The 18,426-nt window shown below is 41.7% G+C and overlaps 1 protein-coding gene across 1 annotated transcript in view; it reads left to right on the top strand.

Moving 5' to 3' along the window:
* Positions 1–7,233: 7,233 nt before the first annotated feature.
* CHN2 (chimerin 2) overlaps positions 7,234–18,426 on the top strand; it is a 161,578-nt gene continuing 150,385 nt past the window's right edge. Inside the window, exon 1 of the mRNA XM_061996752.1 lies at positions 7,234–7,407. Within this exon, the coding sequence (XP_061852736.1) occupies positions 7,359–7,407 (49 nt within the window). The 5' untranslated portion in view covers positions 7,234–7,358. The remainder of the gene's footprint in view (positions 7,408–18,426) is intronic.

The following is an 18,426-nucleotide window of genomic DNA, read 5'->3' as shown; positions in this document are numbered from 1 at the left end:
TAACTGACAACTTGGTTTTTAAAAGCTCGTAACATGACTTAGATATCAAATCACTATTTGTGATTTTGAGTATCTGAATATATTTTTGGATTGAACAGTTGTCAAACAAATCCATTAGCCAAAATTTGTCAGTACCAAGAACTGCAGTAAGGATACAGAAATAACAAATAAATTCAGTAATTAAATCTTCGTAGGTTTGCCTAAAAAAACATGACAGAAGAGTTAAAGCAGCTCTGCTCTGAGAGACCCTGCACTTTTTCTTCCATCTTAATGAAAGTGAGGTTTTGATATCACTGCATTGTCATGGTAATTGAAAAGCTGTGAATTCAACATGATGATTTTGCTGTAGGTTGGAGAAAGAGCAGATGTTGAACCATGAGGAAAAGAATTGATTTAAACATCAATGTAGATAAAAGGCCAAAAGTTAATAAAAGCTATGCATTGTATGTCATGGAGCTTTGTTTTAAGTATGATCTGCTTGGAATAGTTCTATAAGAAAATCTAAGTTTAGTACCAGTAGGCACATATTCCATATTGAGGTTACCAACATATAGTAACATGATAATAAAAATAGATTGATTGTTGTTAAGTTCTTCAAAATTGTTTCTATTCTTGTTTTTCCACCTCTTAACCTACATCAAATTATGTGGTAGTGATATTGTTTCCAATAATTATAGAACAGAGGTTGAGAGTAGCTTCCATACAAATGTGACCTTTACACTGAAATGTGATCCATTTTATTCAGAGAAAGGCAGTACAGAATCATGGAGAAAATTCCTCATTTCCAACGTATGTAGAACTTGACTGATATTTGTGGCCTGGACCAACAAAAATCTTCGCTATCCAAAACTATGAGTTAGATTTTTAAAAAATGGTATCTCCTTAAATATGTATTAGTTTTGAGTTCCATCCTGGAAAAAAACTTAATTCAACAGTGTCATGTTCCAAAGTAAGAGCTTGATCACAATATACAGGAGAACTACACTTCAAGTAGCTTGGACTGTAAGGCAAAGGATTTGAAAGTTGCAGCTTATAATTAAGAAAAGAAAACACTCTAAACTTCAATTTCAACAGAAATTTTTCTTTCTTTTTTTTTTTAATCAAGTCTAATTGTTCACTACAGTAATTTCAAAATCTTTATCAGCTTCCAATTACAGATTAGAACTCCAATGTATAAAAAACTTTGAAGACAAAATAACAAGGAAATTGCCTGAACTCTCAATCTGAGATTTAATTAAAATAGGATTCATAAGACAGGAAGAAAGATGAAATGATAAACAGGATGAATGTTCGAAAACTAGTCATAGCAGCAGGTTTTGCACTCACAGGTGACAACTAGCCTATTGGCTGTTTTTTGCAGAACTAATAAAATCAATAGATGGCTCCAGTTTGTTCATCAATTAAAGGTGCAGAGCTAAAAATTGCACCAGGTGTTAGGGATCTCAAACCTTCCTCTTTGGAGTATGAGAAAAAAAACAAGTGAGAAATCACAGAGAGTCTTGAACTACACCACCACCTGCTGTTGCAACCCTTACGACTCACACAATTTTTTCATACCCAAATACAGTGTGCATCTGCTAAGTATTGATATTTTAGTTTCTTTTTCTTACTATGGCTTGTGCTTATATTAAGCATAATTTCCCACTACTGTGGAGAGTATATAAATATAGATTATATATTGCTTATAAAGGCCTTTCCCTTTCATAACATCCAAGAATGAATAATTTATTTCCTCCCTTTCCAGCTAAGCAATATAAACATCAAAGGCAGGATTAGCATTTTAGGTCTTTGACAACAGTAAATCTTTGTGTCATATGTCTTGCTGTCTTGTGCAGAACATTTATATTTCTATATCTATTACATAACCAAAGCAGTGAGCCAAACATCTTTACTTTCCTCTAATTTGCATAACAAATTAAACCCCCAATTTTATTGCCAAGCTATCTACACTAACGCTGAAATAATAACTGCCAGTTTTCATCCTGAAATAAATCCATTAACTAGGTTTCAAACTCTCATCCTCCCCGCCAGACAAGAGTTTATGGTGCACAGCAAGACACTACTACTCTGCTGCAATAACCCAGCAGTCAGAAATAGCAGATTATGCCAGACTCCATAAACATAATCTGAGATGCCATGACTCAAGAACCAGAAGGGCCTTAGGGATTGTGCTGCAGCCATCTGCAGAGTCTTGGCTGCTTGGAATCCACAGGAAGCTTGGCTGTAGTGTTGGATGGGGAGGGCTTCGGGCATGGTGAGGAGACTCAAGGTATGGTGATTTCAGGCCAGATTCTTTTAGGAGGACCCTTATGAAATGGTTCTTGTATAACGGAGCCTTGGACAGGTGGAAGATAGTGATACAAACGTCTGCCTTAGATGAATTCCTTTCAGACTGAGTAAACCAAGCTGATGCAGAGATTCATATCACTACAGGCCCTATCTTTTTTTTTTTTTTTTAAATCATCAATACTTGTACTTAAGATCTCTTTTTCTGCAGCAGGAAGCACTCTGCTAAGTCAGGAAAGCAAAAGAAGTTCTAAGCAGAGGTCTTTGCCTCCAGAGTGAAAGTGCGTACTATGTCTAAAGTAGAATGAGAGGAAACCAGGATGTTAAATATGGGTGAGTATTTGGATATGTAGTGAGCAATTTGGTCAAAAGGGAAAAATCTGGCTTCTTGAAGGAAAAGAGCACAGATCTGTTTGCTTTCCTTTATTTATTATTTCTAGGTTTTCATCCTGCTGTCTGGAGGAAGGGTGAGTTTCTGCTTGCTTTTATCACATGAGAACATAAAAAAATATTTAGCAGCTAGGATTTGCCTTGCCTTCACAAAGTCATTACATTACATTAGCTATGATACTAACTAAAGTGGAATAGGCAGGTGGCCTGTCTGAGCATTTGTTTTGAAATAGGGACCCAAACCAGTACATACCAGTTGGCTGGGGAACTGATGCCACTTGAGAGGCCACTCCATATCACAAAAGCAGCACGGACATGTCCCCAACTGTCAAGGTGGTTTGCACTGACGGCTCTCCAAATGCAAGCTCTCATCCTGTCATACCTGTAATTTTACCAAAATCTGTTTTTTGCCTAGAGTTCATGTGACAATGAAATTTTGCGTGTACCTAGACATGAACAGGTTCAGAATTACACAGTGAAAGAGAGTTACTTTGATATGCAATTTCACTTAGTTATCTGCTGGGTGCAATAGTAAGACTTATTGTTTTCTGTATTTCTATGGTATTTACTCATTTTTGGTTACTGGAGAACACAATGTGTGTAAGCTCTAGCTTGAACCACAGAATCTCAAGGGCTGGAAGGGACATCAAAAGACCATCTGGTCCAGTTCCCCTGCCAGGGCAGGACCACCTAGAGTAGGTCACACAGGAACTCATCCAGTTCGGTTCTGAATGTCTCCAAAGAAGGAGACTCCACAACCCATTTGGGCAGCCTGTTCCAGTGCTCCATTGCCCTTCTAGTGAAGAAATTCTTCTTTATATTTCTTTGGAATCTCTTATGTTTCAGCTTGTACTCATTGCCCCTTGTCCTATCGAACATCATTGAGAAGAGCCTGGCTCCATTCTCCTGACACCCACATTTTATGTATTTCCTACCATGCAGATGTAGGAGAGTGAACAATCAGGCTATAGAAATAATCTTATTACATTGAAAGTTTGGAGGATCTTTTTAGATATTTTTATAGATTTCTTTCAAAATAAGCAGCAATGCTTTTGGGTTCTTTTCATCTTCCAACTATTACTTTGGGCTTCCCACATCTATTAGTTTTCAGAATACAACAACTTCTTCCTTAGTGACTTTAATGTTATTTCAAATATTGTGTTGTTATCTGTGCTTTAGAATGAGGCAGACAGTAAGTTCTTTGGAATTTAGGTGTAGATAGAAGATTGGTTTGTTAAATCTTTGTTCTTTGACAAACTTGCTAATCTCTTAATTGAAGAAAATAAAGGCAAACAACCAATGTCCAAAAAACCAAACATTGAAATTCTGACAGTAAAAATTGCATTGAATCAATCTAGAAGGAAGGAAATCTTCAATGAATCATTTGCAGCAACGAAAACCAGAAAAGCTTTTAGATCTTTCTCATGTGTAGTACAAAGCATGCCGCTTGGTATTTTTCCTTTGCAAGTCACAGTTAATTCCAATGGTAGTGTTTATCCATGGGGAGTTTCTAAGGTCATATATGGGGACATGAGATTTTTTTGAGTTCCTCAAAACTTTTGGAAGATGAGATTTCTCACAAAAGTGCAGATATCAGACAAGCAGGCACTACCTTTAGTTCAATAAGTGATGTAAAGTGGAAGATTTTTATCAGGCTCACATGAAGCATACTCCTGTGGAAAGCCCAGGAATAGCCTACATCAAAGAGTCTCTAGTTTACAACTTAAAGCTTATTCTTGTTATCTATTTCCACTATTAGCAATGGATAAATCTGTGCTCTGAACAAATTAGACTAGACAGAATCTGTTCGGTTTCTATAAAATATAACCAAGATTTGATTACATTGTCTTCACTTTGCACTTCTTATGCATTACAAGACTACATTTCTTTCTTTTAAATTTGCTTCCCCTTTGATCTAGTATCATTTCCCCTCTAATTTCATGGCTTTTATGTTCTTTGCTACTAACAAGAAAAAGGCCACCCTGTCCTGAAACCTGAAAGAGTTTCTTTTAATCTACAGTACATTTCACACAGAAAGTTTTTAATTTACTTTTCAATGTTGTGAAAATTGAGGTTACACAACCTCATACCTGCTGTTATCACAAAGATTATCAACAGTTGCCTGTCCTTCAAAGGTACGTATGTTCATAACCAGACATGTTCAGACTCACTGACTTTGGACAGAAACTTAATTTGCAATTCTTGGAATACCTGGAGTAGTCACTCTCTAAGGAAGTTCCTCTCTTGCTTTATCTAGATCTATACCTACAAAGACAAATGAAAATTAATTATGAAAATTCTTTTCTGTCTGAAAAGTTTCAGCAGAGTGAAGGGTTTTTCTGTCTTTTAGGTTGTTTGCCTGTTTCCCTGCAGATTCTGACAGTGTTGTTCACACTGCCAGTTTCTGACAGTTGCTGGAGAGACATAAAGGCAAGACAGCGCTAGATTATGGAGGGAAAAATGAAGACATATAACAGACTACAAGAAGACAAGCACCAGAAAGAAAGATAGAGAAGGAGGAGCAGAAAAAGCAAACATGTAGAAGACAAGTACCACTTCGACACATCATGTACTCTGCAAGTGGAAAATTTATTATTACAGTCTTCACGTTTACCATATTACTACAGTATTTTCCTCCATCCCAGGTATCAGCCTGGTTTTACGACCTAATCCAGATGATAAATGAACTTGCTTTCTCATTTTGTCCTCAGCATGCAATCTTTAACAAGCGTGACATGAAATACTTGGCCAAAAGCAGTGACGCGCTTGTCTTGCTTTAATGGCCATCACATGGCAATTTACAGATTAATAAGAGTTGGTGCTAAAGCTTGGTTTAAAGCTCGTTCCGCCTCATATGGAGCAAGCTATCGTTAGGAAATAAGACCTACAAAAGCAAGCTGGCTTCAGCAGCGCCCCGAAAGCTGGCGGCAGGAACCGCGGGAGTGTGAGTGGGCGCCGGCAGCCCCGCTGGCCGCGGAGATAGCTGCCACGCGTGTCTCTGCCGCTAGAGGGGGTGTCCGTACCTGTTTTCCCAAGGAGAAAAAATGGGAACTGCCCAGACTGCAGGGTCTGGGCAGCCCGGGTTGTATTTTGGCTCTAGGAGAAAGGGAAGGGGCTGGGTGCGGGTTACAGTGAGGGCAGGCGGTTTGAACGCCCGATTGAGACGCTGTGCAGCTGGGTGGGTAAGGCTTAGCTTGCCAAAAAAACTTTAATGTGCTTCCTCGCTCGTCTCGAAGTTACTTTGTGTTACAGACTCTCTGTTATGAAACATGGAAGGCTTTCATAAATCATCATCAAGGAAAATGGCTTGTAGGTTTCTTACAGATCCCGTGCCAGCAAGCCTTTACCATGCCACTCGGCTTTTGACAACTGTATGGCAGCTGACCACTTTCCTGCAGCCTTCTAGCCCTTATTTTATAAAATGAGATGCAAGCCTTGGCTGGCGATAAAGCACTGCAAAGGAAACGCAATCAACAGGAGGAAGCCTCCAAGTGATGCTTTCTTGGTTCTTCCTCTTTCCCACTTGCCGATTAAGACAGAAGGCAGGCAGCCCTGGCTGATCTGCCAGAGACCCGCCATGCCCCCACTGGGTGGCTAGCAGCCAGCCCGGTGATGTTCCTCGTGCCCCCTCCAGAGCCGCCGGACCCGGGAGCGCGGGGGGAGAGACAAGCCCCGACCGGGGCCGGGCCGGATCCCCGCAGCGCCCGCGGCCTCCGCCGCGCACCTGGCAAGGAGAGCCCGGCGCTGGCGGTGGCCTGTGTTTTAAAGAAAACGTATGCAAGAACGAAAGACAAAAATAAAAGGGAAGAAAAGTGAGGGTGGGAGCGTGTCAGGTGGCAGGAGGAGGAGAGCTGCGGGCACGGAGGGCAACCCGCGGAGGAAGGAGGCGGACAAAGGGCGGCGCGGGGCGAAGCCGTGCCTCAGGTGCGCAGCCCCGCTTCGGCCGTGCTGCGCGGTAGCGAGGCGTTCCGGCAGCCCGCGGGGGCGAGCGGCGGGAGCAGAGCCCCCGCTGCGGCACCAGCGAGTGGGGCGCCGGGCCGAGGCGCTCAACAGGCGCTGCCGCCGGGCCGCGCCGGGCCGGGCGCCGGCACATGGCAGGAGCCGCGCTCGCCGCCAGCCCCGTGCCAGGCGGCGGCACCCGGAAAGGGGCTCGGCCGGCCCTCGCCCGCGCGGGACCCACCCTGCCCGCTGAGCCGGGGCCGGCAGCCCGGTCGGCAGCGCCGCCGCTTCCTTTGTGTGCGTGAGGGGAGCGGCGGCGGGCGGCGGCAGGTCTCCCCGGCGGGCTGTCAGCGCTGCCCGCGAGGAGGCGGGGAAGGGACGGGAAGGGAAGGGAGGAGGCGAGGGAAGGCAGGAGGCGAGGGAAGGCGCTAGCAGGGCGGCTCTGCCGTCCCCGTCACAAGATAAGCCGTGCTCCCCAGGCAGAGAGAGGCACTGGAAGCGCCGCGGGGCCTTTCCCTTGACCCGCCGAGCGGCTTAGCGCAGACCCGGGGAGCGGCCGGCAGCGTCTCGGCGGGGCACCGCCGCCAGCTGCCCCCCGGCAGCGCGGGGAGCCGAGCGCGGGCTGCGGCGGCGGCTCGGCGCGGCGCAGCTCCGGCACTTTGCGATGGGCTGGCGGCAGCGGCGACCGGACAGCAGCGGGGGCCGAAGCGGGGCTTGCAGCTAAAGGGCCAGCAAGAGGGACCATGGCCGCATCCAGTAACTCCAGTTTGTCCGGCTCGTCAGTTTCCTCTGGTAAGTTTCACTGGCGGGCGCCGCATTTCTCCCCTCCCTCCATTTTAGCAGGGAGCTACCTGTGTGCGGAGCGCCCTGCTGTCCCGCCCGCCTGCGGCGCACCGGCCCCGCCGGCAGCCGCCGCTGTGACTCCTGACCCTCGCGCAGGCTCTGCCCCAGGGACGGCGCTGCCCCTGCCCGGGGCCAGCAGTCCCTCGGAAGGCGGCGAGCTGGTATAGGAGAGGCGCGGCGGGTCCCGGCTCGCCGCCCCGCCGTATCTTTGTGTGGGGCGGGGGCGAGAAGAGCCCCGCACCCGGCTCGCCGGCCGGGGAGCAGCATCCCTCTCGGCTTGGGAAGGGACGCGCCCACCCCCACCCCCGCAACCCCCGGGGCCCCGGCGGCCGGCGCGTTGCCGGGAGCCCCCGTCTTAGGGTCTGCGTGGCCGAGAGTGTGCAGAGATCACCTCGCCCTGCTGACCGGAGTCCTCCGGCGCGGTGCGCTGCGCGGGTCCCCGCCGGCCGGAGGCTGCCGGCCCTGCCCCTCGCTGCGCGGCGTGGCATCCGGGCCGTTCTGAGTACTTCTGCAATACCAGAAGTGATTAAATTCTCAATCGGCATAAAAAAGGCTCCAGGTGAAAAACTGCCCCAGGGTTTCGGCCGCGGGGGCCGTGCGCGGGCGTGAGGAGCTTGTGCTTGCTGCAGGTTTGGGGGTGCGGTGCGGATTGCTGCGAGGGCTGGCTCCGCCGCAGACCCGCGGGGAGACTGAAAAGTTACGGTGCGTTTCTGAACGAAGCAGCCTGCAATTGAAAGCTGTGATCTAACTGTACCACCGCCAGCTTCTTAGCTCGTGAGCAGTTATTTTAATGTTTAAGTTATGAGAAACTGGCAGAGAGTAATATTCTAGCATTTTAGTGGGCTGAAGGAGTAAATAAAAGGATGAGCAACTTTGGGGTTGAAGGGACTTGTGACTCAGTGTTTTATATGGGGCACCAGATTGGGAATTTGAAAGAGCACTTCTTAAATACAGCAATATGTGCTGTGGAAACCAGACGAGCTCCTTTGACTGTCAGTACAAGTGTAGAAAATATAAGCAAATTTAAAATGCAATGAGCAGCTATGTTGGGGTTTTTTTTCAAGATGATATTTGTGACTTGCACAACTTACTTTATGTCTGTTCCAGCGTGCAATACTTACAGTCAGATCCAAAGAATTAACTAGGTCCTAAAAAATAAATATTTATTCCACTTCTTTTAATAAAAACTACAAATGTTGCAAGCCTCCATTGCCTTAACTAGAAAGCACCTGAAAGAAGTAGGCACGAGAAATTCTGGCCTGTGTTCCTGTTCGTGATGTAAAAGTTGCAAGACTAGAATGAAAACAAGCAAGAGTCAACCCATCTCAATAGCTTGTTAGTTAAGGTACTTGTTTGGGCAATGTGATTTTTATTTTATGGGTCATTTGTATATTTTTACATCTAAGCTATGTGATAAAACCAGAAACAACCCTAAAAGTCTGGACTGGAACCTGAGACTTTCTTCCTTGGTGCTCTAACCATAAAGCTGCCAGAAGCGTGTCCCCTGTGTATGTAGCTTCATTGCTTCATGAATCTGAAGGTCTTTCTTACCTACTGTTCTAGCTTCTGAGTAACAATGCTGAGCGCATACCTCTGGATCCCCGCTGGCTTTACTGAATCTAGGCTCTAGGATTCATATCACACATTCACAGATTTGTATCCCTTGCAGTCTTGGTTCAGCTACCTGAACTGCAGGGAAGAGTTGGAGTTCAGGCATATCCTTGGACCAAGCAGTTGATAGCAGCTAACTCCAGGTGGCCTCCTGCTCAGCAGGTGTGTCTGGCATCAGCCTTAACACCCAGCCAAGGAACTGATCTCTGGGCTTTAGATGTACATATTTAAAAGTCAGGGGAGTTTTGGCACCCTGCTTTGTATGAAGCCTTCAGCCACATGCTATGGTAGCTTATGGTTTATCTTTCAGTTTGTATTTTTGCAAGAATGGGCACAGCTAAGCCTTGGCCCATGCTTGGGTGCTCTTAGGTGCCACAGTAGTGTAACAAATAAATACTGTCAAGTGCTGCATAAAATAACTGAGAGCCCTTAGCTTTCATAAGTTACAACCTTGGAGTGGTTTGTATTTTTGTTCCAGTGCATTCAGTCTATATTGCTTCTATGCACATACTAATCAGAAGTTAAATTTGGTGCAGTGTGATAAAGTTTCCAATATTAGCACACACTGTATCTGACTGTGTGCAGCTGTATTTTGGCTGGCTGTGGTTTCAGTTCTTAGAATTCAGCAAGTCTTGGAGCATATTGTTTAAATAATCTAACCAAACACTCTTGCTTTAAAATTTAATTTGATGGAATTTGTATGTATGTTTAACTTAACAATATGAAGACTTCTAAGTAGTATAATTATTTCTATTCCATGGGAGAGGGAAGATTATAGAATCAGAATACATTTTTCTAATGGAAAAAGGAAGTAAAGTTTGTGGTAGATGACAGAATATCAACGCTGTAGGACTTAGCTCTACCACTGACGTGATCACTTGGCCTTGATCAAACTGTGTAATGCGTTGCTGCGTCTTTTCCCCAACTTTATGAGAAGTTTAGCATTTGTCTGTCTCATAAGGAACTTCTGAAACCAAATTAAAGCATTGCTCATATAATCCTTTCAGACCTTGAAGTAATCTAGCTTTTTTTAAAATATGCTCATATGTAAACATTCTGAGAATAAATAAAACTGTTCATCTTGAGACCACATAAATAATTCCAGTTTGAGAGCACTGTTAGAGTTTGCTGTTGTTTTGACTAACAACAGAAAATCTGACTTGTTTCCGTCCTTAAATTGGTGTCTATAGCATCCAGATATGTGGTTGGCGTTGAGCACTAGGACATGATACTTGAGAGATTATAGTTGACTTGTTTATTTTTAAAATTTCTGAGAGTGATAGCTGACCTGCATATGCATGAGTACAAATTGAACTGGTTGACAGCCAGATTCTGGCCCATCTGAACACAGTGTGATGCAAAGCATCTCCAGGTTCCTTCTGTTCACATCAAGAGTTTGCTTTGCCTCTACTGCAGATATGGAAAGGCAACAGTTAGCTAGAATCCCTCCTACAAGGAGTAAAAAGGGTTATTGACTGAGAGTTTGAATGGGAGATGAGATATTTCATTTCCTTTTTTAAAAGGGATGATTTCTTCTATCCCTTACCTTTCTTAAAATAAAGTATTTGTCTTTTATTTACAGGTGAGCACAGATGCATTGTAGGGACAAAGTAGTCATGTTAGGCCTCGGAGGGAAAAAGTCTGCTGAGGAGTGTTGACTGCTGAAGCCCGAGAATGTGTTACTGAAAGTGACTATTTGTGATGTAATATTTCTGTTTCAATTCCTGCCAGTTCATGTCAATGAGAAAAAAAATGTTCAAATGTATTTGATGTGAGGAAACTGCCCAAGAATTTTACAGTGTAGATATTTTGCTTGCCCACTTACATCTCTGTCAATATACAAGTGGGATTTATAGTCTTCACATGAACTTGAGTGTTCACTAAGGAATAGAATTCGGTTCTATCCTGGAGCAGTCATTTATAGGCACTACCTGCACAGTGACATGTCATGGTGGTTAGATGCAACTGTTGTACAAATGAGGAACTAACATGCATGGAGAGCTGTGACTTAAGCTATCAACTAATGGTAAAGTGAGTATGTGTACTTAGGAGTCTGTTGCTCCTTTGCTTTCACAGCTGGAGAACCTGTCATTCCTTCAGAGCTCATGTCTGTGGTCTATGTACTTGTCTCGACAGCCATGGTTTGGCTTCTAATTACAGGCTCAATAATATTAGGCACTTGTTGCAGGCCCCATCGGAAAGAAGCCTATGAAAGATTTTATTCAATAAGCTGGCTTTCTCTGGTAACAAAATCTACAGGAGAGCTGTGGGTATGTGTATTATATTTCTTCATGTATAGCACTCTGCTTTTCGTGACAGAACTTAAGCTGCTCTGACTACCAACAGTTGTGTTCAAAGGTGGCTGGGAGACAAAGAGGTATACTATGCTGAGGCAAGAAGGTGGACGTGATAAACAGTTCAGTATTCTTTTTTGGACCTTGGGTAAATCTGCATAGCATATGAAATGCTGAAATTTTAATTACTTCCACTGGGGATTCCACTTTACTGTCCTGTAATCTCTTCCATAGCACATACCCCGGTGATCTATTAGCTGTATTCCTTGCAAGCCCCTAAATTTTGTCCTCTCTAGATGAAGTGATGATTGAACCACAAGCAGCATCTTTTCCTTTCTCTCCTAACCTCTAAAGAGGACTGTACATATTTCTAGTTTCATTCAAGATGCTTTCTCCTTAAAATAGACACATTGCCTTGCCACTCCTCATCTTAGTATTGACCCTTATTCTCTCTCATTCTCTCTCATTCTTATCTTTCTTTTTTAAAACTTCTGTTGTTGAAACTTTTCAGCTTTTTCCTGGCAAACAATTTACCTCTCCCACTTTGTCACCACTTGCCTCCAGTTCCCTCCACCCAGTAGCCAAATACTGTTTGCACATGACTTAAGAGCTTAAGGCTCTGCCTGCTGGAATGTAAATGCAGTTCTGAGTGATGAGACCTTTGTGGCTGTGTCTGCACTTCTTGTCTAAGGAGAAAAAAAATGCAGCATGCATTTGGAGCTAGGCTTCATGCAGCAGTATCTCATTGAGTATTCCTCATTGAAGACATCTCAGCCTCTGTGCAGTTGTGCCATTGAAAGCTAGTGTGAAGTGGCTGCAAATCACAGCTGCCTTTCAGGCTCAGAGCTCTTCTTGGAAAGTCTTCTGCCAGATAGCCTCCCTGTAATAGGTAAACAGGTTAGATTGAATGGACTATCTGTCAGATAAGGGTCCACACTGAATGTAAATACAGAACAAATCTGCTAAATGATAGCATGTAATCAGACTTTCTCCATCAGCGGGACTCTGTACCAAAACCTTTGTCTCGGTCTAAGGCTATGCTGTGAGAGTGGTAACACTAGGAGAGTTTGGATGAAGACCCAAGGCCAACATATGAATGTATGTGCCAGTGTACCCAGTATTTTGTGTTTTCTGTGAGCTCTAAAGAGAAATTTGCAGGTATTAGGCTGAAGGGATAGCTCTGTACCTTTCTGCTTTCCATCTGAATTGATGCTTCTTCATGTGCCGTGTGCATTTCAAGTTATACCTGTTATTAGACCAGATGATGAAGTTGGGCAAGCTTTCCGCTACAGGCATGGAGACAAGCTTGTGTATCTTGTTGGGGTATTTTTAATTTTCAGCTGTGTCCACTGTTATAATAAAAGATACTGCTTCTCCCCACACCTCCTGCTTTTGTAAACTCAGATACATATGTAGAAGATGACCTCTATAAATTCATTTAAATTATCAATGGATTTTTTTTTTAAATTCAAAATGGAAAACTGTTTTTCTGTCCTGAAGCTCAGGGAAAAAGGCCTTTAAGTGTTACTTAAGCAATGATCCTCAATTAATAATGAGATTTATGGTTCATAAACCAATTCTTGTCATAAATTAAAAGACAACAAATCCTTATTTTTACATAAATGAGTAGACGTATGTTGTTTAAAGGTAGCATAATTCTCAACTTCGTGTTTCCACACGCACTCTGCATTTCAAGAAGAGTAAAAATTGCTTACTGAGGAGAGAAGAAAAATCTTTGATGGTTCCAGTAACTTAACAAGGTCAAAATAAAATATTAAAGGCTCATTACTCTCTAGGGGTCATGAAGGTGCTATGATGTATTATAAAAATGAAAGTCAACATAAGCTGATTTTAATTAAGATGCTAGCAAGTGAGAAGAAATGAAATTACTATTGTACACAAATTCAGAGAGATTCTAATTGCGGGAAAAAAAGATTAGTAAATCAAAATAAATGTTTATTCTCAATGATTTAATAGAAATAGTGTTGTGAAAATGGGACATGAAAGCTATTAAAATAATGCTGCCACTATGCTGATAAGGTGCTACTTTTAAATTTTTAAAAGGGCAATAAGAGTTCTTTTTATTTCTGTTCCTCATGCCAAGCTTCTGCTGGCCAGGGTGTTCTTGCTCTAAATTAAAGCTGAAGTCTTTTGTATTTGATGATTATAAAAAACTCCCCATTTGTATTAAAAATAACAAAGGTTCAAAAGGGAAACATGCTAAAGTACCACATTCTAATGTAGGGATTGATTCAACAGTTAGTTACTGAATGTGTAGGCGGTGATTACTGAGAATAAAACAGCCTGGAAACTGGTACAATACATGTAGTCTTCACAAGGTAGCTTGAATTAGTGCTCTGTAAAGTAAAAGTCTTGTCATGGATCTGCTTGTCTCAAAGACATATGTGGAGGATCACACAAACAGTCGTTCATGCTGTCATGATGATGACCTTTTTAGATACCAGTTCAACTGACAAGTTCTTGCCGTCTGTTTGGTGGCTCTAAGAAGGCTTAGGTGTGCCAAACACTGAGCGATTGTAGGCAGGAATGTTTGACATTACTGAGTATCATACAGAGTCCTGTGCCCATAATGTTTGACATGTTTCAAAATAATAACAGTTTGGCTGTTATGGTGCATAAGTGAGTCTTAAGCCTGGTGTTGTAGACAAAGAAATTATTCTTTTTAAAGTTACTTTGTTTATATATATATACCTTTGGCTAAAGGGCAACAGTGACTGGATTTGCCTCCCTTGCAACACTGAGTGCTGGCAGAAGATGTCCCCATGCTGGGCAGCCAGTCTGTTGTTACTTGTTCGTCTCTTCTACAAAAAGAGAGATTTAGGAGATTAAATATTTGGAGAATTGCATGTTAAAGAATGGTACATTAATATTGCATGAAAAAGCTTTTCTTGAAGGGAAAGGTAGCAGGATGTATACAAGAAGCTATAAAACTGTAATTCTATACATATCGCATTCTTTGTAGTGTAGTCACAGTTCATCTAAGAATTATATACAGTAGCTAGTGTAAACATATAGTTTTAACTGCTATGAATAATGACCCATTCTTGCTGTCTTTTTCTGACCTTTGATTATGAGAATGTAAATTTGAATTTTACATTTGGAGGTTGTTATTACCAGCTATGAATCATGTGCGATTCAGCAATAATAGTTTCATCACCTTATTTTACTCAGCAATAATCCAAATCCCAGGGCTGGAGGGCGAGTGTATCCTTCTAGAAGGAAACTGACATTGCAACAGCATACTTGTAACTTTAACATGCTTTAAAGTTTGCTGATATATAGGTTGAAACTTGACAGCACAGGCTGATGTGTTTGATAAGCTAAGGAGAGGTTAAAGGGGTTTTAAAATTCAGAACAGTGTGCAAGTGTTGCACGTTTTGCTTCTGGTATTATTGATCAAGGTCATCACAAAATAATTAGTTCAGTAAATAAGACATCTGTTCTGAGGATATCTTTATCAAGCGATCCAATTCCCGTGAGACAAGATGTCTCCAGTATGGTATTATTACTGACAGTGTAGAAAGTACTAGGTGGGCCCTTTCTTGTCATCAGTAAATCATGTGTCACCTGCTGTGACCTGTGTGTCAAGTTACATTTCTCAATTTTTTCTTACAAGCTTGTCATGTAGCTATTCTTTCCTTCTCACCTCCTTCTTGGCTGTTTAAGCAGTGCCTGTAGCTTTTTTAAAAAGCCAGTGTTTTTTGAAGTGCATTTCTGTTGTTATGCATTTTATTTCATCAAAGAAGGAAACTGAATGTTAGAAGAAATGGAAACCTCAGTTTGTAAAAAAGTAGTTGTTTAATTGCTAAAAATTGTCTTATCCCCATAGATCAGTTGGTTCAATATTTGGCTTTGTGTTATGGCAAGGAAGAAGAATGGCAAGCACACATCACGTACAGGTATACTGGGCACAGCCACTGCAAAGGTAGGCAGAAGTTCCTGGGAGAAGGTGGTTCTGTTCTAGCAACATGCAGTGTGCCAGAGAGTCTGCTATGTTCAAAAGCAAGAGAAGTCTGGTGACCCTTTGAGTGTCAAGTTTGCCATGAAAAGATGTGGAGTATCTGTTGTGATATTTTTTTTATTGCCTGAAGCAGCACTGATGCCACCTTAATTCCCCAATAAACTAGATCAGAATGCCCTAAAGGAAAGAGGAGAGGGCGAGAGGAATATGAGAGATCCAGAGAGATCCTCCATTTTTAGCTTTTCCAAGGCATTTTTTGTGTGTGACTAAATCTTACATTTGTGTGCATGTAGCACCATTCCATTTCTGCATATTATACAGTGCTCTACAGACCCCGTAGACAGTGCAAGCCCTTTTATCTCCTGTTTCGAAGCAGTTACATAGCATGTGTGTATATGTAGCTTAATATATACTATCCTGGTTAGGAATTCAGGGTTAGTTACTTCCTAGCAGGGAGACATACATAAGCTGTGAACCTCTTCGTCATGGAAAAATAGGGATGCTAGTGGCTTATGTGGGCTGTTAGTACATTTAGATAACTCTATAGGAGAAAGATCCATCCCCTGCTATTAAACACAATAGTATTACTTCTATCTAAAGTCCCTGTATGTAGGCTTGGAAACTGTTGAAATATATACGCTATATGCCTACTATATCCTTTTAAACTTTTTAATGTACCCACTGAGAGTCACTGTGAGGGATGACTTACCAGTCTGACCCATGGTTACTGTTCTTATGTGTAGAGACAGTAGAATTGCTGCTGAGTCAGCATGCCATGACTTCTAGGTCCTGCTTTCTACAGCTGAGAACTCCTAAAAGAAATAAAAAAATTGGAGTGAGTTTGAAATACAGGATGTAGACATTCTGTGTTACAGGTTAAAAACAAACCCCAAACTCACACGTATGTTGCAAGGAGACCTGATTAATAGCAAGCTGCATAGAACATTATCTAGATTTATGTCACACCCTCTTTCTGGCTTTGACTGAAAAGCTTTTTCCTTCTCCTTTGCTTTATGAACATATGACCCAGCTGGATTTATGATCCAGCTACAGCTTGATCACATTTCCTTCTTCTTGATTCCAATATTAAGGCTAGCAAATGAGGAACTATTAAGAGCCAGAGCAGAGTTTTTCATATAAAGTTCCTTAAAGTTCCAAGATTTAGGGCTTTACAACAAATCTGAGTGTTGCAATCAAATTTCTGTAGTGCACAGAAGTATCATAAAGCTGAATTAATTATTTGTAAAAGATTGTTTTTTTAAATGAAAAACAATTTTGAGCACAAGGTATTAAGTCCTGACCCTTCAGGCTGCTTGGTACCTTCTGTTTCCACTGCACTGAGGTAGTAAATCAGCTTGCAGGACTGGGTAGTTGCTTATCTGAATATTTTTATGCATTTTCCATTAGAGCAGCACCTGCTGTTCTGATGGGGCAAATTATTATGGGCTACATAAAAACCTTCCCTCCTTCAAGTACTGGTACATAACATATTTAGTATTCAGTGCATTTAGTTCATATATATATATATATATGTAACATATCAATTCATTGGTGATGAATTTCCACAGATTATATACAAGACTTAAATTATACATAATTTGTATAAATACCCACTTCTTGAGAGAGCATACTGTCCAGAAATCCTGATGTCCTGCCAGACTAACCAAGCTGATGGACAGCTTTTAGCATCGTGCTGTGATAGCTCTGTTTTATTTTACAATCTCAAGCATGTAGTTAGATTGTTTTGTGTTGAGGAACTTATTTATTGAAAGAACATTGAACCTTTTGATATCTTAACAAAAATGGAAATACAAATTTCAGTCCTAAGCTTCCTTGTGCTCATTTGTGTCTAACCTATCAGAGTATGCTGCAAATTTTGCTTAAATTTAGAGATTTACAGTAAATAATGACTTAAGTAGAACTGGTTGTCATGGGTGAAGCTTCAGCGCTCCTGAGAGAGCACTTGAGACTGGGAGACAAATTAAAGCTATGGAAATAGTGATTGACAGCTATGCTTTTTTCTCCTCTTCCATTATGTCACTAAAACCAGTGCTAAATTGGTAAACTGTTGAGAAATAAAATGGATGAACTGGAGGATGGAGGTAAAGTAGATGTCAGATTGATAAGAATTTACAACATTATGTTGACAAGAGAAATAGATGTTCTTATTTACATGTTTAGGGAGAAGAATACAGAATCCTAAACTCTTTACAAAGTGGGCTGCTGTATTGGATCATATTACTTAACAGAGGGAGAACTGTATAGACTTTTAGTGATACAAAATATCGAATGTTTGGTTCAGGCTTTATCTGGAGTTTCTGAGCAAGTGTGCAAGCAGGGGAGCTCTAAGGCATAGCTGAAAGCATCAGTTGCCCTCCATGAAAAATTAGCTAGTAACCTTTCTCCCTCCAAGTGAACCAACAGTTGATTGTCAAATTGAAGAAGCATCCTATGCTGCAGTAGCCTTTTAGTTACATACATGATACACTATGATTTCTAGAATAGGATGTTTATGGCTTTTTTATGGAACTCTCCAAGAGCTGCATTTCCATTGACACATTGCCTGGAGTGACCACTGTGGTGATCCTTTGTATTGCAGTTTGAGTGATTTCTCCTGGAATTTGAAGAAGTATCAAAGTGAGTATAAACTAAAGAGGTTTTCTGGGCATGCTGCTGGGTAGCATTGCTGCCTAGTGCTATTGCTCATTGCTAAATAGTTGTTTTATTTCCTTTCAGAAGTGATGGATTAGTTCATTTAATAAGCTCCAAGAAAGAAAAACCAAAAATTTCTCCTCCCAAATCCATTAAATTGTCTTATACCATTGATTTAAAAAATAAACCTAAAAAAATAAAGTTGAAGTGCAAAACCAAAGAATTAAGTGTTTTCTTTTTTATGATTAATATCACTATAAATCTTTAAGCACTGGCAACTTAAGAAATCAACACAGCATGTCTTCTAGAACTATAAAATTTGCAGATATTTACATATCGTATATGGATGTGTCTGCAAATAAAAATTATTTCAATAAAAGGTCTTAAGAGCTGTAATGAAAAAATATTCAGGCATGGAAATATTAGGTA

Source organism: Colius striatus, chromosome 5, assembly GCF_028858725.1.
Source record: "Colius striatus isolate bColStr4 chromosome 5, bColStr4.1.hap1, whole genome shotgun sequence".
NCBI classification, from domain to species: Eukaryota; Metazoa; Chordata; class Aves; order Coliiformes; family Coliidae; genus Colius; species Colius striatus.
The sequence above is the reverse complement of the archived record's forward strand: the minus strand, read 5'-3'. Positions and strand labels throughout refer to the sequence as shown.